Genomic DNA, 25420 nt, shown 5'->3' with positions numbered 1-25420 from the left:
GGTATTTGCACCCATGTGAGGAGTATTAATGCCCGGGGGGGGGGGTATTTACCCCGGGGGGGGGGGGTTGGTGCCCTGGGGGGGGTATTAGTGCCTGGGGGGGGGGGGGGGGGGTTGTCGCCCTTTGGGAGGTCCAGCCCCCCTTCAGAGGGGGATTTACACCCCATGGGTGGGTATTTACTCCCCTGGGTGGGTAATTATGCCCTATAGGTGGGTATTTATGCCCCAAGGGGGGTGTTTACACCCCACAGGTGGGTATTTACGCCCTATAGGTGGGTATTTACGCCCTATAGGTGGGTATTTACACCTGACAGAAAGGTATTTCCACCCCTCGGAGGGGGTTTCTGCCCCATAGGTGGGTATTTGTGTGCCGGAGTGGGGGGAGATTTACACCCCAGAAGTGGGTATTTACACCCTGAAGGGGGTTTGTAGACCCCATAGGTGGGTATTTCAGCCTCATACGTGGGTGTTTCTGCCCCATAGGTAGGGTATTTACACCCTGAGGGGGGTATTTAGACCCCATAGGTGGGTATTTCAGCCTCACAGGTGGGTATTTCTGCCCCATAGGTGGGTATTTAGACCCCATAGGTGGGTATTTACACCCTGAGGGGGGTATTTCTGCCCCCCAGGTGGGTATTTACACCCCTCAGGGGGTATTTGCGCCCTGGGGTGGGGAGAGATTTGAATTCAGCGCCGGGGGCATCACGGAGGCCTCACAGAAGCCATAAAAGTGGTGGCTGCAGCGCGAGTCTGAGAGGAGAGGAGGAGGAAGGGGGGAGAAGGGAGGAAGGGCAGGAGGAGGAGGAGGAGGCGGCGGCGGCGCGGGAGGAAGGGCGGCGGCGGGCGCTACGGCAGGGGCGGCCCGTTGACGCCGGGGTGGTAGAAGGCACAGTTGTTCTCGTACCTGCAGCTGCCCTTCAGCATGAAGTGGCGACAGACGGCGCGGCTCGACATGTCTGCGTGAGAGAAAAGGGGGGGGGGGGGGGGAAGGCGCGTCAGGCGCCGGCGCCCCGGCCCCACGGCGGCCCCACGGCGGCGGCTCTGGGAGAAGGAAGGAGGGAGGGCGGGAAGGGGAATGAGGAGGGGGAGGTTGGGGGGGGGGACACGGACACACGCACACACGTGGGGTCAGCTCCCGGCCTCGCTCGGGGGGGGGGGGGGGGGGCGTTTGGGGGACGGGGGGGTGAGTGGGGCAGCTGTGGGGCAGCTATGGGCCCCATGGCAAACCCCACTGGTCTGGCCCTAAGAGCTGGTGGGGAGCGGGTGGGGCTGTGGGGCTGGCCCCCCTGCGACGGGGCAGCGGTGGAGCCCCACGGCACCGTGATAGCTGTCGTTCAGCTGCATCTACGGGGCTGGCTGTGGCCATGGGGATGAGCCCCACAGTGCCCCGCTCCCTGCCCTATAGCTGGTGCTGCTGTCCCCGCTATGGGGCTGACGATCTATGGGGCGGCTATGAGCCCCACAGCGCCCCAGTCCCTGCCCTATCGCTTGGCCGTGGGGCTGGGCTGGTCCCTCTACGCAGCCGTGGGGCAGCGACGGACCCCCACGGCACCTGAGCCCTGCCTTAGGAGCTAGGCTGGTCCCCGTGCGCGGCCGTGGGGCAGCCCCACAGCTGCTGAGCTCTTCCTTGCCCTGCCCCGGAGCTGGGGCAGCCGTGGGGCAGAACACCCCAGGCCTGGCCCTGTCACTGTGGGGTCCTGTGGGGCAGCTGTGGGGCGACAAGGCAGCTCCCAGCATGCCCTTTGCTGCCTGCTCTACAGCTGCTCTTAACTCCCAGCATGCCTCGCTGCTGCCCTAGAGCTCCTAGAGCTTAACTCCCAGCATGCCTCGCTGTCGCCCTAGAGCCGTTCTTAACTCCCGGCATGCCTCGCTGTCGCCCTAGAACCGCTCTTAACTCCCGGCATGCCTCGCTGTCGCCCTAGAGCCGCTCTTAACTCCCAGCATGCCTCGCTGTCGCCCTAGAACCGCTCTTAACTCCCGGCATGCCTCGCTGTCGCCCTAGAACCGCTCTTAACTCCCGGCATGCCTCGCTGTCGCCCTAGAGCTGCTCTTAACTCCCAGCATGCCTCGCTGTCGCCCTAGAGCTGCTCTTAACTCCCAGCATGCCTCGCTGTCGCCCTAGAGCTGCTCTTAACTCCCAGCATGCCTCGCTGTCGCCCTAGAACCGCTCTTAACTCCCGGCATGCCTCGCTGTCGCCCTAGAGCTGCTCTTAACTCCCAGCATGCCTCGCTGTCGCCCTAGAACCGCTCTTAACTCCCGGCATGCCTCGCTGTCGCCCTAGAGCTGCTCTTAACTCCCAGCATGCCTCGCTGTCGCCCTAGAGCTGCTCTTAACTCCCAGCATGCCTCGCTGTCGCCCTAGAGCTGCTCTTAACTCCCAGCATGCCTCGCTGTCACCCTAGAGCTGCTCTTAACTCCCAGCATGCCTCGCTGTCGCCCTCGATCTGCTCTTCTCTCCCGGCACGCCCTCGCCGCCCGCCCCAGCGCTAGTTCTATCTCCCGGCACGCCTCGCCGTCGCCCTAGAGCCGCTCTTCTCTCCCAGCCCCCCCCGGCGCCCCCCCCCGGCGCCGCCCTCCGCCTCCCGGCACGCCGCGGTGCCCCTGCCCCACAGCTGCCGTGGGGCCGGGGGGGGGGGTGTCCCTTCGCTCCCAGCACGCCCTGCGGCCGCCGCGGGGGAGGGCCGTCCTCTCTCCCCCCCACCCCGTCCCTAGAGCCCCATGGGGGGCCGCCGCCAATCGGGGCCTCGGCCCCAGGGCCCGGGGGGCTCGAGGGGTTGGAGGGGGTGGGGGGGGGGCTCCCCCCCCCGCCAGCGGGGCAAAAAAGGGGGCGGGGGCGGGGGCGGGGAGGGGGCACCCACAGGCCCCTCCCAGCCGGGGCCGGGCCCGCCCCACAGCCACGCCCCGCAAGCCCCGCCGCCCCCCCCTCCTCGCGAGGGAGGCGCCGGGGGGGGCCCTCCTCCCCCCCCCGCATTTACCTCCTCCGTGGCCTCCGCCGTGCCCCCGGGGGTGGTCGCCGGGGTGGCCTCTGCCGTGATCGCTGTGGCTACCGGGGGGCCCCCTTGCGCCGCCGCCGCCGCCATTTGGGGGGCCCCCGTTGCGCCCCCCCCCCTCCGCCGCCGCCTCCGCCGCCGCCGCGGCATCGGTACGGGGGTTCGGCGCCGCTACGGCCTCGGGGGCGGTGAAAGGGGCCCCCCCCGCGCATGCCGCCGCCGCCGCCGCCTCCGCCGCCGCCGCCGTGGGGGCCGCCTCGGAGGTTCCCCCCCCCCTTCCGGCGTTTCCCAAAAATCGCCGCCGGCGTTGCCGCGTTGAGGGGGGGGCGGCCCTAAAAGTCGGGGGCCGCCTGGAATTCCCGGACCTGGGGGGAGGCCGGGTCCCCCCCCGCCTCCTCCGTGGGGTCCTGTGGGGGGAAAGAAAGAGGGTGAGGAAGTCGAGGGGGGGGCATACGGGCGACAACCCCCCCCCCCCCCCACCTTCCCTGCGTCACCTCCGGTGTCCCCGTGACCCCCCCGCGGTGTCACTTACCTGGCATGGGCCCCCCCGGCGGGAAGTGCTGCATGGCCTTGGGGCCGGGCGGGAAACCGTTGGCCATGGGGCCGGGGCCCAGCAAACCGTGGGGCACTGGGGGGGGACAAAGAAAAAGGGGGGGGGAAGGTTAGTGAAGGGGGGGACCTCCAGCCCCCCCCAGAGCCCCCCCCCCAAGTCATCGTTCCCCCCCCAGCCCAAGCAGAGGAGAGGGGTTGGTGCCCCCCCGCCAAGGGTGGCCATAAGCAGGGGGGTGTCCCCAGTTCAAAGGGACACCCGCCCCCCCCCGCCCCGCCCCAGGGGCATATCGTGTCCCCCCAAGTTAAGGGGACCCCCCCAACTTAAAGGGACCCCCTGTGTGTCACCCCCGAGGGAGACACTGGGTCCCCAAGGGCACCTAGAGCTTGTCCCCAAATTAAGGGGACCCCCAATACCGCCCCCTGCTCCCCCCGTGCCACCCCAGAGGACACGGGGTCGTCAGCAGCACCCGGGAAGTGTCCCCAAACCAAGGGGACCCCCAAAAAGCCTGTGTCACCCCAGAGGAGGACACAGGGTCCCCAGGAGCACCCAGAGCTTGTCCTCAAATTAAGGGGACCCCAAAAGTCCCCTGTATCACCCCAGAGGACGCGGGGTCCCCAGCGGTGCCCAGATAATGTCCCCAAATTAAGGGGACCTCGATACCACCTGCCACGTGTCACCCTATAGGACACAGCGTCCCCACAGTACCCAGAACTTGTCCCCAAATTAGGGGGGCCCCCCATACCCCCCATGTCACCCCAGAGGGGGACACAGGGTCCCCAACTGTCCCCAGATCTTGTTTCCAAAACAAAGGGACACCCAATACCCCCCCAGTGTCACCCCAGAGGGGGACACGGGGTCTCCAGTGGCACCCAGGCCATGTCCCCAGGCTGCGGGGACGCAGCTCCCCCTCCACGTCACCTCCAACCAGAGAAGGGACAGGTCCCCAGGCTGAGGGGACCCCAATGTCCCCCCCGCGTCTCCCCCAGCATGTCCCCAAACCCAGGGGACACCCGAGTCACCCCTGGGAAAAGGGACGACAGGTCCCCAGCAGTGCTTAAAGCACGTCCCCGAGTTGAGGGGACACCAATATCGCCCCCCCCCCCCCCCCCCCCCATGTGACCCCTGGCAGAGGGGACACATCGCTGGCAGTGCCCCAGCCTGCAGGGACAGTTGGGGACACATGTCACACATCCCCAACCCACAGGGAACCCCCCCCCCAAGTGCCCCCGTGTGCCCCCCCCCGGGGATGGGGACAGGTCCTTGGTGATGCCCAGAGGACCCCAGTGTCACCCCAGGTCCCCAGGCTGAGGGACCCCCCCAACGTCACCCCAGGCCACAGCCCAGAGCATGTCCCCAAATCAAGGGGACCCCCAAGGTAGGGGACAGGGTCCCTGGCACTTCCTCGAGCTCAGGGGACCCCACGTCACCCCGAGGTGGGGGACAGGGTCCCCAACACTGCCTGGAGCACGTCCCCGAGCTGAGGGGACCCCCATGTCACACCAGAGCAGGGGACAGTGTCACCAAGTGTGTCCCCAAGCCAAGAGCACCCCTAATTCCCTGTCAGGGCACGGAACAGTGTCCCCAACCATGTCCCGATTGTGTCCCCAAGCCAAGGGCAGCCCTATATCCCCGCCGGGGCAGGGGACAGTGTCCCTAAGCGTGTCCCCAAGCCCCAAAATACTCCCATGTCCCTGCCAGAGCACTGAGCAGTGTCCCCAAGAGTGCCCCGAGTGTGTCCCCAAGCCAAGAGCAGCCCCACATCCCTGCCAGGGCAGGGGACAGCGTCCCTGACAATGTCCCTGAGCATGTCCCCAAGCCAAAGGCATCCCTACGTCCCTGACTGGGGTGCTGGAGAGTGTCCCCAGCCGTGCCCCCAAGCCAAGAGCACCCCCGTATCCCTGTCAGGTCACTGACAGTGTCCCCAACATGTCCCCAAGCCAAGGACACCCCTATGTCCCTAGCATGTCCCCAAACCAAGGGCAGCCCTGTCACTATCCCGTGTCCCCAACTGTGTCCCCAGCATGTCCCCAAGCCAAAGACACCCCTATGTCCCCGCTGAGGCAGGGGACAGTGTTCCTGAACATGTCCCCAAGCCAAGAACACCTCCACATCCCTGTCAGGGTGCTGTACAGTGTCCCCAACATGTCCCCAAACCAAGGACACCCCTGTATGTCCCCGCTGGGGCAGGGGACAGTGTCCCCAAGCCAAGATCTTCCTTTACGCCGCGTCAGGGGCACAACTCGGGCTCCCAGCAGCCCCACCCCGAGGCCACCCATCCCCACGACGTTCCCCCCAAAACTTCCACCAGCGACAGGGTGCATCCCCAACGGTGACCCCGAAGTCCCCTCCATGTCCCGCACTCACCTCCGCTCGGTCCCGGCGGCTGAGCCTGCAGATTTCCCAACAAATGTTTGATTTTATCTGAATAATCCGGTTGTTTCATCAGTTCCTCTGCTTTGTGGGTGCTGGGCCCACCCTGGGGACAAGAAGGGGGGGGACAAAAAGTGAGCGGTGGGGGATGGGGAAAAAAAGGGGGTACCCCCTTCCCCTCCCCCACAATGCCACCCCACCCCACCCCCTTTTTTGTGTCACCCCATTCTGGGGGGAGTCCGTACTGGGGATGGGGGGGGGGGGTTACCATGATGGACGTGAGGATCTCCTGCATGTTGATGGGGGCGGCGGGCGCCGGTCCCTGGGGGGTTTTACCGGCCCCCACGCTCCCCATCAGGTTGGCCAACACCGGCGGGAGTTTGGCACCACCGCCGGCGGCATCCGGGGAAGGTGAAGCGGCGCCGGCTTCCAATCCTTCAGGATAAACGACTTCCTCGGCGGAGCAGTCCTGGCGAGGGGAGAGAGAGGGGTGAGGGGCGAGGGGTTGGAGGGGGGGGTACAGGGAGGTGGGGGCTACGGCGGCGCTTACCTCGTCCAAGGGGATCAGTTTGGGCGGCAGCGGTTCATAGGATTCCGGATCAGGTTCGTGAGGGCTGTCGGGGACGCTGTTGGTGAGGGAGGGGAAGGAAAAGGGGAAGGGGGGGTCAGAGGTTGGTTGATCCCTGGGATCTGGTGCCATCGTCCCGCTCCCAGGGGGATCCTCGGGGATCAGGATGCCCAGCAGTCTCCCCCCCCCCCCCCCCCCCCAACTCTAGATCCTCAAATCCTGGGTGTACACCAAAGACTTTGGATCCACAGGGATCTTGCTGTCCCCCCCAAAAAGACTTGGGATCCTCAGGGATCCTCCAGGCTCCAAAAGGCTCCTCCAGGCACTAGATCCTTGGGGATCCCGGGAGATTCAGGCTCACAGCAATCTGCTCCCCTCACCAGGATTTGGATCTGTGGGGAGCTGTGCCCTTGAAACCTCTCCCTTGGCTCTGAATCCTCAGGGATCCCAGGGGATCTGGGACCCAAAAACCTCTCCCCCGCTCCAGCTCTGGATCCCTGGGGATCTGGGCTCCAACAACCTCCCCCTGGGCTCAGGATCCTCAGATCTGGAACCTGAAGACCTCCCACCAAGGGTCTAAATCCTCAGTGATCCTGGAAAATTTGGGGCCCAGCGGTCAGCTCCCCCTTTCAGATCCCTGAAGATCCCAGAGGATCTGGGCTCCAGCAACCTCCCCCCAGGCTCTGGATCTACAGAGATCCCAGGAGGACCCAGACTCCAGCAAAGTCTCTGCCCAGGCCCTGTATCTCTATAGATCCTCACAGCAGAGACGATTGAGCTTCCAACCCTGTTGACCTGGGGGGGCCAGGGCTCCCACAACCCCCTCCATGAGATCCACAAATCCACAGGGATCCTGGGGATGCCTGGCTCTGGATCCTGATGGATCCCAAGGATATGAGCTCCAGACACATCCCACAGCCGCTAGCACAAGGATCCCTGGGGCCGCACCATGAAGATGCCTTGCATGTGCCCGATCCCCAGGAATCCCCTGAGCCCACCGGGTGGATCGAGAGGATCTGGGCTCCCCCCAGGCTCCAGATTCTCCGGGATAATCCCAGCTCCATCACCCTCCCACAGCCCACATGCCATCTCCATCCAGGACGTCTCTGCTGATCCTCACACCAGGGAAAATCAACCCCCCCCTTGATCCCACAGGGCACTGGGGATCCCCTGCAGCCCTGATCCAAGGGATCCCCAGGGCGATCCGCTCCCCAGGTAGATCTGAAGGGGAGGGGGGGTGGGATTTGGCACCCCCTTGCAAGGAGAGGGGGAATCCACAGTTCTGAGTCTGGTATCAAAGGCAGGGATAGGGGATCCCAAGGGATCTACTCACCTCTCCTTGGACAGAAAGATCTCCTGCAAGATCCCCTTCTCTCTCTCGGCCTGAGTGAAGCGTTCCCGGCTGCCGCTGCCTGGCACCACGAGGGGAGCGGGGAGATCGAGGAGTTTGGGATAAACCCAGGGCACCTTCTCCTCCATGGCGTCGTGGCTGAGGCGCCGGGCCGTCTCGAAGGCATGGCGATCCATCAGCATCTCCCGCTTGGCTGCTTCCCCAAAATCCTTGATCTTGTTGACATTGACTGCCGGGAGGGAGGGGGACAACAGCGTCACCCCCAAAAGCTTGGGGACACCAAGGAGGGGACGGGGGACACACAGGGAAGGAACAGGGCTCACCTCGTTCAGTCTCGTCCAGTTCGAAGTAGAAGTATTCACGGAGTTTGCTTTCCTCTGGCCAACTCACCGTTTTCTTTTTCCGACCTTTTTTAGTGAGCTGGCCGCTTTCCGATGCGTTTTCCATGGCTTTGGTGTCACCGCTCACCTCCGCCGAGCCTGCGGGAGGAACCGGAGGGGGCTCAGCACCCACCTTAACCCCCCCCACACCTGTGCTTTTCCCCCTCCTGGTCACCCCAACTTACAAGTCTCCATCGGTTCTGGCACTTCCACAGCCGGTACCGGCGTGCCAGGTCGATCCGTCTCCATTGGCTCCGAAGAGGCGGTGGGCTCCGGGGAAGAAGGTTTGGCGGAGCTCGTTTCGGGAGCTGGCTTCCCCTCGAAGGGGCTGGGCTGGGGGGGGAAAGAAGAGGGTGGTTATCATTGCGGGGAGGGTCTCTAGACAAGGAGAGGACCCCAATATCTGAGGAGGGCATGCCGATATCCAGGGAGACTCCTCCTCACCTTGGCCGCTGTGGGGGACAACACCTTCTTCTTCTTCTTAATCTTAATGCCGGGGATGGGAGCAGAGTTGAGGGCGTCGAGGAAGCCAAGTCCTTCCATTGCTGCAAGAAGGAGGAGAGGTGTCACCCAAAACCCCACTAATTGTCCCCAAAAAGGCAGCCAAGGGTCCCCAAAGAGGCACCTAAACTCTCCCCCAAATGGCACCTAAATTGTCCCCCAAAAAGACCCCCAGGTGTCCCCTCCTACTCACGCTGGGGTGGGATGATCTTGACTTTGATCTCCTTGGTGGCATTGGGCGCCGTGTTCAGGGGTTTGTATTTCTTCTCTGCAAGAGGAACATCTCCAGGAAGGGAGGAGATGCTGCAGGAAAGGGGGGAAAAGCAGGTCAGATGCCAGCAAGGACCCCCAAAACAGCCCAACAGCCCCCCCAAATCAGCCCCAAGACACTCAAAAGCACTCTCGAGCCCCCCAAAAGCAATCCGAGCCCCTCAAGAGCAGCCCCACACTCACTTTTGCCTCTTTATGGGCATCGGTTTCAGATTGTATTTATCAGTAGTTGAAGAAGAGTTCATTTTCTTCACGGGCACTAACGAAGGTGTCTCCATTTCCAGCCCTGTTCGGAGCAGAGAGTGGGGAACATCATTAGTGCGTCCCCTTGAGGCATCCCACAACTGAGCACAGCCCCTCAAATTCCCCCCAAACAGCCCCAAAACCTGCCATTGCCCCACGGGATGGAGAGGGAATTACCGGTGGAGCGGAATTTGGCGTGGCTGGGAGCGGTAGTGCGCAGGGATTTGGGTTTCTCCCGCTTCTTCTCTGGCATCTCCTCGGCTTTAATCTCAGTTTTGACTTCTTGGGTTTTCTCTTGGACAGGTGTCTTGCTTTTGTTTTCCTCTTTCCGCTTCTTTTTATCCCGTTCTGGGGGAAAAAAGATGGGAAAACGGTGAGACAGCGGTGTTGGATTGAGGGGGGGGGAAGAACAGGGGGCACAGAGCGGGGCTCACCAGTCGGCTGGGCGCTGCTCTGGGAGCGGATGACACCCATCCAGTCACTGACGAGGATGGAGGCGAGGCGGCGCAGCTCTGCGGGGCAAGAAAGGGTTAAAGGAGGGATTTGGGGGGGGGATTCAGGGGATTTTGGGGGCATGCGGGAGAGCGTTCACCTTCATCGTCGCTTGACTTGCTGAGCTGCTTCACCAGCTTGGCTGTGTTGTTCTGGAAGAGATAGAGATATGAGGTGAGTGGCAGCGTGCGGGATGACACAAAAACCACCCCAGGGACACAAAGCCATCTTGGGGGGGGGATGGACAAAAGCCAACTGGAGGACCCAAAAGCCACCTGGGGGGGACCAAAAAGCCACCCAGGAGAGACTAAAGCCACCCAAGGGAGACAAAATTCACCTTGGGGGACACAAAAGCCACCTGAGAGCAACTAAAGCCACCCTGGGGGGTGACAAAAGCCACCAAGGGACACAAAAGCCACTGGGGGGGGGGTATGACCCGGAGGCCACCCCGACCTGTTTGAGGTGGTCGACGGTGAGGGGCAGGTGCTGCAGTGTGAGAAGGATCTGCTGCAGGAAGGGTACGTTGTTGGAGGCTTTGGAACTGGTGAGCCACGTATTGAGCAGCTTGTAACCCCCAATCCGGATAAATCTAGGGAAAAAAGAGGGAAAAACTGTCAGGATCCAGCCAGAACGGGGTAAACCCCCCCAATTCCTGCTCCCCCTGAATGCCCCGACCCCCCTCACTGCTCTTACTTAGCCAGGATGTCCTGCGCCCGCGTCTGCAGCAAGATATTCAGGTAGATGCAGCGACTCACCATCTTCTGCGAGTCCTTCATTAAGCTAGTTAATGACAAATAACGTGTCAGACACACCCCGCCCCGTGTCACGGTGACACTGGGGGGGGACACACGTGGGGACATTTTGGGGGACTCACTTGAAGATTTTGGTGATGCCCTCCATGCTCTTGACCTCGCCATCGCGGCCCAGGAAGCAGTCCAAGCCCTTGAGGAGCTCCTTGGGGTCGATGGGGCCCGAGCCCATGGCAGAAAAGCCCTGGGGGGGGGGGGGGGGGGGGGGAAGAAAAGGAGAGGAGGAGGTTAGGACAGTGGTGACAACTCCACGTCCCCCCCCATAAGCCGTGTCGTCCCCCCCCAAGCCCTGTCCCCAGCCCCCAGTTGTCATTCCCTTCAAGAGGGTGACAATGACAAACCCATCCCTGGAAACATTCTCGACCCCAGAGAGGAGAAAATCGCCCCCAAAATGCAGCTGTCAGAACCAGGGTAGAGGGAGGTCCGAGGGACCCCCAAGGGACACCGGGGGGCTGTCACCCCCCTGCCGAGGTGACACCATAGTGACAGAGTGGCCCCCTGCTCGTGCTTTTAATTAGTGCTGCCACCCCAGGGGACAGTGATGGCAGTTCCGGGCCACACCGGGGGGCAGAGCCCCCCCCCCAGGAGGAGAGCAAGGATCCAGGGGGGGCACAACACCCCCATTTTTAATTACACAATCCCCCTCCCCACTCAGTTTTACCCCAAGAATTAATTAACGAGTCAGTGCTTAACAAGGCACAAAGACCAAGATGACGAAAAGGACGGCGGCGCAAGGGAGAGGGGGCCAGCGATGACGGCGCAAGATTTAAGGGTGTCATGTCCTCCCCCCAATCCAAGGCACAATTAAATCCGACAGCAAACGAATTAGCTATTAATTAGCAGGCTAATAATTAGGGCCAGCACCCTGCTAATGACCCGGCACCCATCAGATCCCTGACCCCAATCCGGCCTGACCGGCCAAGGGGGGATTTTATCCTCCTGACGTCAACCCACTTCTTAATTACCACTAATTAGAACCTTCTCCGGCTTAATTATGCCCCAGCCTTGCTAACAAAGGCAGAAAGGCAGCAGCTGTGAGAAACTGGGCTGCTGGGTTTTTTTTTGGGGGGGGGGGGGGGGGGGTTGGGGGGGTGAAAACAGCCCCAAAACACTGCCAATTGGGGGGGGTCGAAAAACACCCCAGAATACCAGTATTTTGGGGGGGGGGAGGGGTGGCACCCAGCCCCCATTTTCTTCTCACAGCAAAGACTTAACGAGCTGGGACTGCGTTAAATCCCCCCCTACCCAAGGTTGATTAAAGGATACAGGCAGCAGAGCCCCCTCCCCCTTCTTGGGGAGGTATTTTTTTGGGTGGGGGGGGTCAGCGAGCCAGGCACGAGCTGCCCCTCTGAAAAGACACAAGAGCACATTAATTCCAGCACAGCCCCCTCCAGTATTCCCACCCCTCCACCAATAAACCAATTAAAGGGGGAGGCAACTTATTTTAACCCAAAATTGGTTTCTTTAAGCACAGAAGTCCTTCATAACCTTTGACCCCCCCCCCATGAAAAGGAGCCAAGACCCAGTCTGGTGACTCATGGTTTGGGTATCCCCCCCCTTCAGGGCCCCAAGGGTGCTGAGGCCACTGCCCGGGTGACAGAGCCCTGTCCTGGCTTGGGAGACAGACCTTTGTGCCCACCCCCTAAAAGAATTTGGGGTTTTACCCCCATTTTGGGGTTACCCCTCCATTTTGGGGGGGTCACACAGAACCAAACACCGACCCAACAGCCCCCAGCACGCCCACGTTGTGGTGAAGCCACTCAAATACCACTGGGGGGGGTTAAAAACGTACAAGGCGACCCCAAAAAGAACTGAGCCCCCCCCCCCCCCAAGGGGGTAAATCACCCTCTTGGGGGAGTGGGGAGCAAATCCCACCCCCCCCAAAGTAAGGGCAGGGCTGGCTTGGCCTGGCCCAGCCCTGCCAGCAACCAGCCACGAGGCTGAGGAAGGCCTGAACCCCCCCCCCCAGCCCACCACCACGTTTTTACACCGCTTTTGCTCATTTCTCCCCCGAAAACCAGCTTTTTGGGGACAGAACGCCCATTTTCGACAAGGGGGGGTCACACAGACCCCAAAAACGCGGGTGAATTTGGGGGGGGGACGACTACCCACTGTCCTGTCCCCCCCCCCCCAAAAGGGGAAATGCTACCACTGGAAAGAGCGCTGGGAAGAAAAGGGCTGTCCCCCCACACACGCCAAGCTTAATTCGGAGGGAAATTAATAAAAAATTAATCATTTTATTAACAAAACTTAGTATTCTTTTCAAATTTCTCTGCTTTTAACCAAAATCTTTCAGATTTGGGTGTCGAGTGTTTGGCCAGAGCGGGGAGGGGGGTAAAAAAATAAAATAGCTCCCGACCCAGCACAGCATCTGCATGCACCGGGAGACGGATGGTAAAGAAAAAAGGGGGATTTGGGTTTTTTTTTTTAATTAAAAAATAGATAAAAATAAAGGTTGTGAAATGTAATTAAGACCAGAAAGGTTTTTTTGCTTACCCGGCGGGTTGCAGTTGTTCCCCTCCCTTTTGCTGAAGTAAAACCAAGTTCCCTTCGCTTCCTAAGCCTGTACCGCACACAGCACCTCCGCGCTGCCAAAACGGGGCAAATTCATTGAAAATCGGGAAAAAATACAGGATTTTGGGGGTGCGCCCCCCCCAAAATTGAAATTTTTTTGGGGGGGTGAAGCCCAGTGATAGCATTTCCCTGTCACGATAAATTAAAGGTTATAAATTGCTTGAGGACGCTGTTCCCCCCCCCCCCCCCCCAAAACCACCACCCAAACCCACCGGGGAGGGGGGGGCCCGAAAAAAAAGGGAGGAAAGGGAAAAGAGGGGGAAGGTAAAAATAAAAAAAAAAAAAAAAAAAAAGACCCTGTTTTTGGGGAAGAAAAAGGGGATTTTTGGCACAACCTACAAAAGAAGCAGCGGCCCGCAGGTTCCTACTCTGTACAGCACCGGGATCCTGCAGACGAAAGCCGGAGGGGGGGTACGGTTAGAGCGGGATTTGGGGGGGGTGTCAGGATAAATTGGGGGGGGGGAATAAAGAGGGGGGGGGGGAAGATATGAGGGGGCCCCTGGCCGGCAGCGCGGTGGGAGGGGTTTGCCCGGAGCCGGTTGCATCAGCCACGGCCGGCAGCGAGGCCCAGGCGCCATTTTAGAAGCCGAAAAAATAAACCAAATTGGGGGGGTTGGGGTTTTTTTTTGGGGGGGGGGGGGAAGGAACACACACAAATATAAATATAACGACCCCCCCCGCCACCGCGCAACACCTACGCCAATTAAAATAGAACGATTAAATCCGCGTGGATTAGGGGTTTGGGAACCCCCCCTAAAGACAAAGGGGCTTCGAAGCCCCCCCCCCCGCCCCGGGGGGGGGGGCCCAACCTGTAACGAAATAAATATCTATAAAAAAAAGGGGGGGAAAAAGGAGGAAAATGAGTTCTAAAAAAAAAAGACAAAGAGCAGGCGAGCGGCCGCGCCATCTTGGCCCCAAAGCTCCCCAAGTCGGGTTTATTTTTGGGGGGGGTATTCTTGGGTTTTTTTTAAAGCCAACCCTGGGTTTTTTGCTTGAAAAAAGCAGGTTTTTGGGTAAAGCTAAGCCTGCCTAGCAATCTTTATTGCTAGATTGCACCCCCCCACCTTTAACCACCCGCATCCGTCCCCAGCCTTCTTCCCCCCCACCCATTTCTCTGCGCAAAACAATCCTAAAATGGCACCTAAAAAATAAAAATATAAAATAAATCATTCTTTTTAACATTGACTTTTCAAAATTAACCCGGATTCGATGAGTTCTAACAGCCGCCCCGCAATCTTTATGTACAGATTGCTCGCTCGGGTCCCCAATTTCTGTCTCCCCCGCAAAAAACCAAGCGATTTTGGGTATTTTGATGATTTTCTTTTTTCCCCTTTTGGTTTTTGCGTGGGAGCTCATCAACCCTCCGCCACCGGCTCCCACATCTTTTTGAACAAAATACCCCCAAATTTTAAGGTTTAACCACCTTTTAGCAAAGCCTACGTCCTCCTCAAGCACACAGTTGGGGCTCTTCCTCCCATATTTTTTCTCTTTGGTACAAATAAAGGATTTTGGGGGGTTTTTTTGAGGGGAATTCAGCTCGTTGAAAATTCAACACTTACTATCCAATTATTTTTCTCGCCGACAGCGCTTCAAGGTTTGGATTTTGGCATTGGTGGTGTTATCAGAGCAAAAAAAGAATTGCTTTGTTTTTGGTCATGGCTTTAAAAAAATGCAGCAACTTTTTTTTTTTTCAGCTTGATGGGTTTTTTGGGGGGGGGTTGTTGGTTGTTTTTTTTTTCCCTAAAGGGGTGGTTTTGTCGAGCTAAACGATGGAAAAAAAATAAAAAAAAAGTTGCTTGGATTAAAAAAAAAAGGGATTTTGCCTTTGTTTTGGGGGGGGGAAGAAGAGGGAGAATATGTTTTTAAGTGGCAGTTTCCTTCGAGTTTGAAACGGCTTCCCAAGGACGGTCCAAAGGACGGAGGCTGCGATGGCGGCTCTTCCACGGCACCGGGATGGGAGCGGGAAGGGGGGAAGAAAGCTTTTTCTTCCCCCGTTTTTTTTGTATTTGTTTGTTTTTTTGTTTGTTTTGTTTTGTTTGTTTGTTTTTCTCGTGGTAAAGGCGACGGCGTCTCTCAAGAGCAACCAAACCTGGAGCGGGGAAAGGAAAAAAAAAAAAAAAAAAGAGGGGGGGTGGGGGGGGCACAATAAATAAAAAAAAATAATGAAAAAAAATTAGAAGCAAAGAAGAAAGACACGAAATGATTAGCAGTCGTTATCCCCGGTGAGAGTTTTAAAATTTTAAGGGGGGGGGGGGAGACTAAAAAAACCGAAGGAAATCGCCCTTGGCGGGGGGGGGGGGGGGGGGGGGGGTGGTGGTTTCTCCTCAGCCGAGGAGAAAGGAGAGGGCTGAGGGCCCCGTCCCCCCCCCCCCCGGCGGGGTTGGAAAAGGCGGGGGGGGACACACACCGTTTTCTCAAGGCGAAGGGACGCTGGCCCTACAAGAGGGCCCCTTCCAGCGCCCCCAAAAAAGGGGTGGGAACCCCCCACCCCCGCCCGCTCCCCAACCGCCGCCCCGCCGGAGCTGTCTACTCACCTCCACCTAGCCCTCAGAATGGCGACGGTTAGAGCGGGCGGATTCTTTTATAGTCGGCCACGCCCACCAGCCTCGCCCCACCCCTTCGACGCACGTTCGATCCTCCCTCCGCCGGCCCCGCCCTGGGTAGCGTCACTGAGGGGACCTACTGCGCCTGCGCAGAAGCCTCCGGGCCGCCCCCCCCGCCCCCTCCCTGCGCATGCGCGGCCGCCGCCCGCTATTGTTCCTCGGGCTGTGTGGCGCAGTTTTTATTCAAGCGGCGACGACTGCGCATGCGCGGGGGGGAGGGACGGGAGGAGCCGTACGGCAAGATGGCGGCGCCCCGCCCTCTCTCTCCGTATGCGGGGCGGGGTCTGCGCCGGCGCGGCCCGGGGGCAAGATGGCGCTGGCCAGGGGGTTGGCACTGCTACGGGCGGCGAGCGGCGGACTCCGGGGATCGGGGCGGCCGCTGTGGGTTCGGGTGAGGCGGGGGGGGGGAACCGGGGAGAAGAGGGAGGCGCTCGGGGAAACCGGGGAGGGGGGATCGGGGCGCTGCCACGTGCGGGCGGGGAGGTCCCGGCGCGGGTGACGTCACTGAGCGGCGGGCGACGTCACAGGAAGGCGGTTCTCCGCCGGGGGCGGCAGGGCCGGGCGTTGGAAGGGGGAGGGGCACAGGCACGTGCCTGAGGCTCTGGTGCCGCGTGACGTCAAAGGGATGCCGGCGCTGACGTCACTGGCGCCGGCCCCCCCCCCCCCCCCCCCCCCCCCGCACCTCCCCTTCCTCGAGGAAGGGGCCCGGTGTGACGTCCTAGCGCCCTGTGTTCCCGTGATGTCACTGTCCCGCGGGTGGCCTGTTCTGCAGGGGAGGGGGGGCAACCTGTGACGATGATGCCGTGGGTCTGGCCATGACGTCACACACACCCCCCCACCCAGGATGCCCCCCGGCTCTGCAGCACCCAGGCAGCACCCAAGGGCACCCCGCCCCCCCCGTCCCCCTACCAGGATCGGCCCTGGGAGTATCTGGAGAGCGAAGGTACAGGGGGGAGGGGGAGATTGGGGGGCTGGGGGGGGTCCCCAACCCCTCCCCGCCCCCCCCAAAAAACCCCCACCCTTCTCCTCCCCCCCCCTCCACAGAGTACCGCGTCACCTATGGCAACAAACCCGTCTGGCTGGGCTACCGGCGCAACCACAAAGGCGCCATCCCGCCCCAGCGCACCCGCAAGGCCTGTTTGGTGAGGAACTGGGAGGCACCGGGAGGGACTGGGAGTGGTGGGGAGGGGGCACCCCTTGATCGTGGTTTCTGTCCCACCTTCCCACCAGCGCAAGGGCAAGCCAGTGGGAAACCCCTGCCCCATCTGCCGTGACCGCAACCTCCACGTGGATTTTCGGGTAAGTTGGGGGGGGGGGTAAGATTTGGGGGGAGCTCCCCTCCCCCCTGCAGCCCTTTTTCCTCCTCTTCCCCCCCTTTTTCCTCTTCCTTCCCCCAGAACGTGAAGCTCCTGAACCAGTTCATCTGCCCCCACTCCGGTGTTGTCTTCCACCCCACGCACACAGGTGAGGGGGCACCCATGGGTGCTGGGGGGGGGGGGAGGAAGCACCCATGGGTGCTGACCGCGTTCCCCCTCAGGGGTCTGCATGAAGCAGCACAAGCTCCTAACCAAGGCCATCGAGCAGGCACAGGACCACGGTGAGCCCCCGCGGGTGGGCGCGAGGAGGGGAGCGGCACCCATGGGTGCTCCCCCTCCTCACCCCCTTCCCCGACCCCGGCAGGTCTCCTATGGCTCCAAGTGCCCTACGTGCCGGTCCCCCGGGATGACTTTTCCAACCAACACCCAGCCGTCGGCAAGACCCCGCCGGCACCCGTCCTGGCCCCCGGCCGCCCTTGGTACCCCTGGTACGAGTGGCAGCCTCCCCCCGCCGCTGCCGTCGCCCGCATGCGTCGCCTTTACAAGGATTACCTGAAGGAAGAAACGGCCCCACCGGCAGCGGGGACGCCTCCAGACAACCCTTCCACTCCCTCCGTGGAGCACAGAGGGGAATAAAAGCGTCTACAGTCCCCGCTAAAGACTCGCCTTCTTCCACTCGGGGAAACTGAGGCACGGTGCTGACAAGATGGCGGTCGTGCCGCCAAAATGGCCGCCGGGTCCGCAAAATGGCCGCCGGGACCTCAAAATGGCGGCCCTTCTGGGTGGGGCGTGTGGTGGGGGGGATATATCCCGGCATGCTCTGCGGTGGCGGGGGGGGGGGGATGCTTCCCATCATGCTTCGCGGCGGAGCGGGATGCCGGTTGCTAAGGGCGGAGGGTTGATGCGGAGGGGGCGGAGCTTGGTTGCTGGGGCGAGCGAAGACGAGGTAGCGATTGGTTGAGCGGTTGCTAGGGGGCGGGGTTAACACCCACCGGGCCCGGCAGTAGTAGTGGCGGTGGCGGCGGCGGGGCCGGGCCGGGCCGGGCCCGGCGGGCGAAGGCAACGGCGGGGCCTGGCCCGGCGGGCAACGAGGAACGGCCATGGAATTTCCCTTCGACCTGGCCGCCGTGTTGGGCGACCGTTTCTGCGTAGTGGACCAGCACTTGCGACCCGCTGGGCGCCGTGGGCCCACCCACCGGTACCGGGGCCTAGGCCGGGGGAACCTGGGCCCGCCCGGGGCATGCTGGGAAACAAGAGGGGGGGCGCGGGGCATGCTGGGAAACTGGAGGTCCCCATTGCCCTGGCCATAGTTGTTGTTGGGGGGGGTGTTGTTGCCCCAGGGCATGCTGGGAAATTGGAGGTCCCCATTGCCTTGGCCATGGTTGTTAATGGAGGGGGGGCTGGTGGTGTTGCCCCAGGGGATGCTGGGAATTAGGGGGTCCTGTAAGCCCTGCCCCAGGGCATGATGGGTAATGGCTCCCCATCACCCCCCCCCCACTTTGGGTCTTTTTATGGGTGGGGGAGGGGGGACTGGGGGGGTGGGGGGTGACACCGACCCCCCCCCTCCATGTTCCCACGGCGCAGGGGGGACCTGGAGCAGCAGCTGAGGACGGTCATCGACGAGCTGGGCAAGGCCTCGGCCAAGGTAGGGGGGGGGTAACTGGGGGCACTGGGGGGATTAAGGGGGGGGGCACTGGGGGGGTAACAGCTCTTCCCACCCAGGCCCAGGGCCTCCCGGCCCCCGTCACCAGCGCCGCGCGCATGGAGGCCAACCGCCACGTCCTCTACATCCTGCGCGATGCCGACGGCCGAGGGTGAGCGTCTGGGTGTTGTGTGTGCCCCCCCCTCCAAGCCCCCCTCCCTTTCCCCACCCTACAGGGGACCCAGGCATCCAGGGACCGCTCCCAAATCTTTTCTGTCCCCACCCAGGACCCCCAAAGGCGCCGTCATCGGCTTCCTCAAGGTGGGCTACAAGAAGCTCTTCCTTCTGGTGAGTGTTGGGGGGACTGGGGGGGGGTGCCTGGATGCCTGGGTCCCTCCTGGTGGCCATTTTGTCCTCCCCCACGGCCATTTTGTGTCCCCCCCCAGGACCATAATGGTGCCCATAACGAAGCAGAGCCGCTTTGCGTCCTGGATTTTTACATCCATGAGTCGTTACAACGACATGGTTATGGGCGGGAGCTTTTCCAGCACATGCTGCAGGTGACGAGGGGGGGGGGGGAGACCAAAAGGGGGACACACACACAGTGGGGGGACAAAGGGAGATTGAGGACCACCCTATGGCTCACTTGCCCCCCCCCCACTGCAGAGCGAGAGGGTGGAACCCTGGCGTTTGGCCGTCGACCGACCCTCTGAGAAGCTCCTGGCTTTTCTCCGCAAACACTACGGCCTCGCCGACGCCATCCCGCAGGTGGGACATACGCACGTTGGGGACGTCCCTGGGGTGCCCCCCCACCCTCTTGGGGTGCCCCTCGCCCTTCTGGGGTGCCCTCACCCCGGGTATTTGTCACCATTCTTGTTCCTGGCAGGGGGGTAAATGGTCTCTTGGCTTCACCAGGTTGGGGTAGAGCCATGGGAATTGCCCCGGGGGGGCAAAAATCACCGCAAATATTTGCCCCAAGGGGGGTTAGAGTCTCAGGAACTGCTGGGGGGGTGGGAAATCACCCCCCAGATTTGCCCCAAGAGGGGCTAGAACCTTAAGAATTGTCCTGGGGGGGGGCAAATTACCCCAAGGATTTGCCCCAAGGTGGGGTAGAGCCTCAGGAATTACCCTGGGGGGTGGCAAATCATCCCCTGGATTTGCCACGGGGTGGGGGGGGGGGCAGACAGAGCAGCCCCTCACCCCCAACCTTCCTCCGCAAACCCCCCCAGGTGAACAACTTCGTCATCTTTGAGGGTTTCTTCTCCAACCGACCGGGTGAGTTTCGGGGGGGTGACAAGGAGGGTGGGGAGTCTATGGGGTGACCCCCCCCCGCCCTAATAACGCTTCCCCCCCCCCCCCCCCCCGCAGCCCCACCCCGCCGCCCGCCCCCCAAGCGCACCGAGGAGGAGATCAAGCCTTATTCGCTATCGGAGCGCGACTGTAAGCTTGCAGCTGGGGGAAACTGAGGCACGGCGCCTGCCGGGGCTCCGCCCCTTTCTCAGATAAGTGGGGCGGGCCTTGCCTAACGTTCAACCAATCGCCTTCAGTCTTACGAGAAGAGACGGAGCCTCCTTGGCCGTTCAACTTGACCTCGGGGCGGGCGGGGGGCTCGCCGGTGCGCGGCAGCCTCCGACCGTTCCTGCTGCGGCGGGAGACGCCGGATGGACAGACGGACCCCCGGCCGCCGGACGGACGGACGGACGCCCCCCAGCACCGCCGCGCTAGGTGGGCTGCCTTATTTTATTTCATTTTTTTTCCCAATTTTGCCATTTTTTTGCCTCATTTTTCACTTCCCGTCCCCCCCGCTTTGCTGTTTTCTTGCCCCCTCAGCTCCCTTGGGCGCGCCGGCCGATGAGCCCCACGGCAGCTCTCCCCGCGGCGGGGCCGTGGGGGGCTCAGCGCCTGCTGGGTGTAGGGATGTGGGGTGCCAGTTCCTGCCCCACAGCCCCCCTGGGTGCCAGTTCCTGCCCCATAGCCCCTATGGGTGCCTGTCCCCACAGCCCCACTGGGTGCCAGTTCCTGCCCCATAGCCCCTATGGGTGCCCGTCCCTGCCCCATAGTCCCAGTGGGTGCTAGTTCCTGCCCCACAGCTCCCGTGGGTGCCTGTCCCTGCCCCACGGGTGCCCCCTTCCTGCCCCACAGCTCCCGTGGGTGCCTGTCCCTGCCCCACGGGTGCCCCCTTCCTGCCCCACAGCTCCCGTGGGTGTCTGTTCCTGCCCCGTGGGTGCCCCCCTTCCTGCCCCATAGCTCCCGTGGGTGCCTGTCCCTGCCCCGTGGGTGCCCCCTTCCTGCCCCATAGCTCCCAGGGGGTGCCTGTCCCTGCCCCATAGGTGCCTGTCCCCACTCCACAGCCCCTCTGAGTGCCCATCCCTGCCCCACAGCCTCACTGGGGGGGGGGCCCAATTCCTGCCCCATAGCCACCATGGGTGCCTGTTCCTACCCCATGGGTGCCTGCCCCTGCCCCACAGACCCAGTGGGTGCTAGTTCCTGCCCCATAGCCCCCATGGGTGCCCCTCCTCACCCCGGGGGTGCCTGTCCCAACCCCACAACCCCACGGGGGGGGTCCCAGTTCCTGCCCCATAGCCCCCATGGGTGCCTGTCCGTCCCCCCCCCCCACTCCAGCCCCAGTGGGTGCCCGTCCCCACCCCACAAGTGCTCATCCCTGCCCCACAGCCCCCATAGGTGCTCATCCTCCCCCCCCCCACGGCCCCTGTGGGTGCATGTCCCTGCCCCATGGGTCCTCGTGTCCCCCCCCCCACAGCCCCCGTGGGTGTCCCTCCCCACCCCACGGCCGCGGGGTGGGGGGGGGGGTGCCCTTCCCCTCCACTTTTTGGTTACATTTCAATAAAAATGGTGACTCTCAGCTTTGGGTCTCAGGTGATGTGGGGTCCTGGGGGGGGTGATGTCACCGCTGGGGGAGTGATGTCACCACCGGGGAGGGCGTGGCCTCGCTCAGCGCCGCCCCCTCGGAGCTGTACAGCCGCTGACCTGGCTCTTACCTTTATTAAGCCGCGCCCACTTGTCTCTTAGCCACGCCCCGTGTGGGTTACGCCCCTCCTCCCCCGCTGGAGACCCCTCTCTCCTATTGGCTGCCGGCGAGCCGGCTCCGCCCCGCCCGGCCGCGCCCCGCGCCAACGGAGAATGAATGGGCCTCGCCACCCGGTGGGGGGGAGCGACTGCGCATGCTCTTCCCGCCGGCTTCCCGCCCGGCGCATGCGCAGCGTTCTCCCGCCCACTGCGCCTGCGCACCCGTCCGGTCACCTTCCCCGGCGCGTTCCCCACCGCCCCGCTCGCCGCTCCCTCTCCCCGCGCATGCGCGTCGCTCATCTCCCGCCTACCGCGCCTGCGCCTCGGGGCGAGGCGTGGGCGGAGTCAGCCCGACCCGGCAGCGGACGCGCAGGCGCAGTAGAAGCGCCGGCTTGAGGTGAGGCGCGGCCGAGGCGAAGCCCGGTGGGGGGGGGGTGCGTGGTGGTGGTGTTCCGCCATGTACCGGCACGGCCGGGCCGCCGCTACCGCCGCCTCCCGCCTCCGTCCCGCCGCTCCTCTCCGCGTCTGGCCGCCGCTCGAGGCCGCTGGGCTCGGCCCGGACCCGCCGCGCCGCCGTTACCGAGCGCGGCCGCAGGTGAGGGGACGGGGGGGGGGGGGGGGGGGGGGGGCCGGGTCTGTGGTGAGGGGAGGAGGAGGAGGAAGAAGGGGGCGGTGCTATGCAAATAGAGGGGAGGCACGGGGGCGTGGCTACGCCGATGGCCGTAGCGGAGGAGAAGCGGGGCTGGGGGCGGGGCCTGTTGCTTGAGGGCGTGGTTATGCTATTAGGCATAGCGGGGTCGGGTGGATCGGGGGCGTGGCTATGCAAAGAGGAGCCGCGGAGTAGAGGTGAGGTGGGGCGGGGTGCTTGTTTGGGGCGGGGCTATGCAAAGAGCCATAACGGGATATAAGTGAGGTTGGGCGTGGCCTGATGCTTGGGGGGCGTGGCTATGCAAAGAGACAGCAGAGTAGAAGTGAGGTGGGGCGGCCCCTCCTGTTTTCGCGTGGGCGTGACTATGCAAATAGACATCGCTAAGTACAGGTGAGGCGGCGCCGACTGTGCCGAAGGGGCGTGACTATGCAAATAGAACGGAATGGGATCCTGCTGGGGGAGGCAGCTCGGGGGCGGGGCCTGCGCCTTGGGGGCGGGGCCGTGGGTGGCTGAGGGTCCCCTGTGTGGGGCAGTTCCCTCCCTGGGGGGGTCCTGCTGGGTGCTCCGTGGGGCAGATCCACCCCCCCATAGCGGAGATGACCCCCCCATGGGGCAGCTCCATTCCTGGGGGTCCTGCCAGGTGCCCCCTGACCCAACACCCCCCCCCTCAAATCCCCCCCTTGGGGTTCCCCATGGTGCATCCCCCCCCATCATGGGGCAGCTCCATATCCCCCCCTTGGGGACCCTCACACCCCACACCGTCCCCCCCCCAGGACCTGGAGCCCACCCGGGGCCACGTTTCGGCGCTGCCCCTCCTGCCCCCCCCGGCACCGTCATGGCCCCCCCCGGCCCGGCTCCCCGGCAGCCCCCGCCTTCGAGCCTTGTCCCCACCGGAGGGGATGGAAGGTGACATCACCACGGTGGACGGTCATCGGGAAGATGACATCGCCGTCTGCGATGGCCCTGCCACCGCCGTCCTCCTCCTCCTGCGGCCCCCGTCCCCCTTCCTGGCCCCCGCTGGGCCCCCCCGCAGCCCCCCACCCAGCATGGAGGAGCACTTGGCCGTCATGCACCAGAAGCTGCAGCACGAGGTGACAGAAGGGTGACATTAGGGTGACATTGGGGGGTGGGGGGGGGTCTGTCCCCCACTGTGGGGTGTGTCACCTATAGGTGGTGATGGGGTGGCCTTGACGGCACTGTGGGGCACGTGGGGTGACAAGATGGGGGGGTGACAAGATAGGGAGTAGGTGACAAGATGGGGGGAGAGAGTGACAAGGTGAAGGGGGAGTGAGAAGATGGGGGTAGGTGACAAGATTGGGGAGGGGGGTGACAAGATAGGGAGTAGGTGACAAGATTGGGGGGCAGGGTGACAAGGTCTGGGGGCATGACAAGTTGAGGGTAGGTGACAAGATTGGGGGAGTGGCAAGGTGGGGAGGAGGGTGACAAGGTGGGGGGATGACAAGATAGGGGGTAGGTGACAAGACTGGGGGGGTGACAAGGTGTGGGGGGGTAACCCCTAAGCCCCCCCCCCCAGCTCCGACCCCTACACCCAGCCCCATCGCACTGCCACCCATCCCTGGGGGGGGGGGGGGGGGGGTCATGTCCCCACACAGGGGTGGGCTGTGACCCCCCCCCTTCTCTTTTTCCCCCCTCCAGCTCCCCAATTTCTTCCTGAAAATCCCCGACTACGGTCTCTACTCCCACGACGTCGAATTCATCAACCACCTCCTGCACCTCCACACGCGGTGAGTGACACCCCCCCCCCAAAACCTTCCCAGGGGGGAGTCCACAGGTTGGAGGGGGGGGGTGACAACCGTATCACACCCCCCCCTCCCTGTCCCCAACGCCAGCGGGCGGCCGATGTACCAGGTGGCGGTGGCCTTGTGCCGGGCGGTGGCCTGGGGTTACTTCGCCAGCCTGCGGCTGGAGGTGCTGGCGCTCACCCGGCACCCCGAGGACTGGAGCATCCGGGCGCGTTGGCGCCTGACGGGGCTGCCCCTCCACCTCTGCCTCCTGCGCTTCTACCGACGGGACAAACGCCACCTCCTGCGGTCAGCACCCTCCTGGCACCCTTTTGTCACCCCACCGTCCCCAGGTTCCTCCTCATCCCGCTGGAGCGGGAGCTTGGATCACCCCGTCCGCTGTCCTTGCCACTCTGTCACTCTGTTACTGTCCCCTCTGTCACCGCGTCCTTGTCACCCCACGGCCCGACGGCCCTTTCTCACCACAGACCCGTGTCCCCTCTGTCGCTGTCACCCCGTGTCCCCACATCCCTGTCCCTCCCCAGGGTGGGATGCCAGCCCCCCGTCCCTGTTACTCCTGGGGAGGGGGGAATGCCAGCCCCGTGTCCCGGTGTCCCCCATGTCCCCACATCCCTGTCACCCCCCCAGGGTGGGATGCCAGCTCCATGTCCCCTACGTCCCTCGTGTCCTTATCGATCCCCAGGGCGGGACGCCAGCCCCGTGTCCCCCACATCCCGCGTCCCCACATCTCTGCCACTCTCTGGAGTAGGGGGATGCCAGCCCCACGTCCCCGTGTCCCCATGGCCCTGCCGCTCCCCGGGGAGGAATGCCAGCCCCGTGTCCCCCATGTCCCCACATCGCTGTCCTTCCCCAGGGTGGGATGCCAGACCCGTGTCCCTTGTGTCCTCTGTGTCCCCACACCTGCCCCTGACTCCGTCCCCCCCCCCCCCCAGGTCCTACGACGCCTTCTCCACCTTCTTCCTCAACTCGCAGGGGCTCATCCGCTGCCACCGCGTGGACAAGGTAAGGCCGGGGGGACACCGGGGGACCCCGCAGTGTCCCTCATGTCCTCCCCCCGCCCCTAATTTTGCGCCCCCCCCAGCTGATGCCAGCCCCCACGGCCGTGACCGAGGCCAAGAAGCTGCTGGTGGCAGCGGCGGTGGCGGTGGCACTGGCCGAGCCGGGACCGGCCTTACGCCTCGCCCTGAAGCCCTCTGCCACCTCGGGGGACACCTGAGTCCCCAAATCCCTGTCCCCTTCCCCCCTTAACTTAATGTACAGAATAAAAACAAACGAATGGAGCTGCCGCAGCGGTGACAAAAAAGGACAGCCATGTCCCC

The 25420-nt window shown here is 63.0% G+C and overlaps 4 protein-coding genes across 4 annotated transcripts; 3 read left to right on the top strand and 1 right to left on the bottom strand.

Annotated features, from left to right (window-relative positions):
• Nucleotides 1-3039: 3039 nt before the first annotated feature.
• PPP1R10 (protein phosphatase 1 regulatory subunit 10) lies at nucleotides 3040-15740 on the bottom strand. Its single transcript, XM_030006276.2, has 19 exons — nucleotides 15636-15740; nucleotides 14525-15190; nucleotides 10593-10711; nucleotides 10412-10498; nucleotides 10172-10307; nucleotides 9819-9870; nucleotides 9661-9738; nucleotides 9404-9574; nucleotides 9167-9269; nucleotides 8907-9016; nucleotides 8657-8757; nucleotides 8398-8545; nucleotides 8156-8311; nucleotides 7815-8061; nucleotides 6464-6539; nucleotides 6182-6382; nucleotides 5908-6019; nucleotides 3523-3618; nucleotides 3040-3397 (listed from the first exon to the last, which is right to left on the bottom strand). Exons 3-19 carry the CDS (start codon nucleotides 10697-10699, stop codon nucleotides 3162-3164), a joined length of 2217 nt encoding a protein of 738 aa, XP_029862136.1. The 5' UTR covers nucleotides 10700-10711; nucleotides 14525-15190; nucleotides 15636-15740; the 3' UTR covers nucleotides 3040-3161.
• A 222-nt stretch (nucleotides 15741-15962) lies between these two features.
• Nucleotides 15963-17679, top strand: MRPS18B (mitochondrial ribosomal protein S18B). The gene is made up of 7 exons (XM_030006315.2): nucleotides 15963-16095; nucleotides 16548-16647; nucleotides 16749-16846; nucleotides 16935-17003; nucleotides 17102-17168; nucleotides 17242-17301; nucleotides 17385-17679. The coding sequence occupies exons 1-7, from the start codon at nucleotides 16015-16017 to the stop codon at nucleotides 17654-17656; spliced, it is 747 nt and encodes a 248-aa protein (XP_029862175.1). The 5' UTR covers nucleotides 15963-16014; the 3' UTR covers nucleotides 17657-17679.
• A 24-nt stretch (nucleotides 17680-17703) lies between these two features.
• On the top strand, nucleotides 17704-21525 carry ATAT1 (alpha tubulin acetyltransferase 1). The gene is made up of 10 exons (XM_030006314.2): nucleotides 17704-18218; nucleotides 18605-18665; nucleotides 18743-18834; nucleotides 18950-19010; nucleotides 19109-19222; nucleotides 19329-19430; nucleotides 19892-19937; nucleotides 20031-20102; nucleotides 20210-20387; nucleotides 20493-21525. Exons 1-10 carry the CDS (start codon nucleotides 18121-18123, stop codon nucleotides 20515-20517), a joined length of 849 nt encoding a protein of 282 aa, XP_029862174.1. The 5' UTR covers nucleotides 17704-18120; the 3' UTR covers nucleotides 20518-21525.
• Nucleotides 21526-21916: 391 nt separating this feature from the next.
• Nucleotides 21917-25381, top strand: CUNH6orf136 (chromosome unknown C6orf136 homolog). Its single transcript, XM_030006312.2, has 6 exons — nucleotides 21917-22284; nucleotides 23112-23429; nucleotides 23995-24083; nucleotides 24189-24389; nucleotides 25034-25103; nucleotides 25183-25381. Exons 1-6 carry the CDS (start codon nucleotides 22147-22149, stop codon nucleotides 25315-25317), a joined length of 951 nt encoding a protein of 316 aa, XP_029862172.1. The 5' UTR covers nucleotides 21917-22146; the 3' UTR covers nucleotides 25318-25381.
• Nucleotides 25382-25420: the final 39 nt, after the last annotated feature.

Source organism: Aquila chrysaetos, unplaced genomic scaffold (assembly GCF_900496995.4).
Source record: "Aquila chrysaetos chrysaetos unplaced genomic scaffold, bAquChr1.4, whole genome shotgun sequence".
NCBI classification, from domain to species: Eukaryota; Metazoa; Chordata; class Aves; order Accipitriformes; family Accipitridae; genus Aquila; species Aquila chrysaetos.
This window is presented reverse-complemented; position numbering and strand designations above follow the sequence as displayed.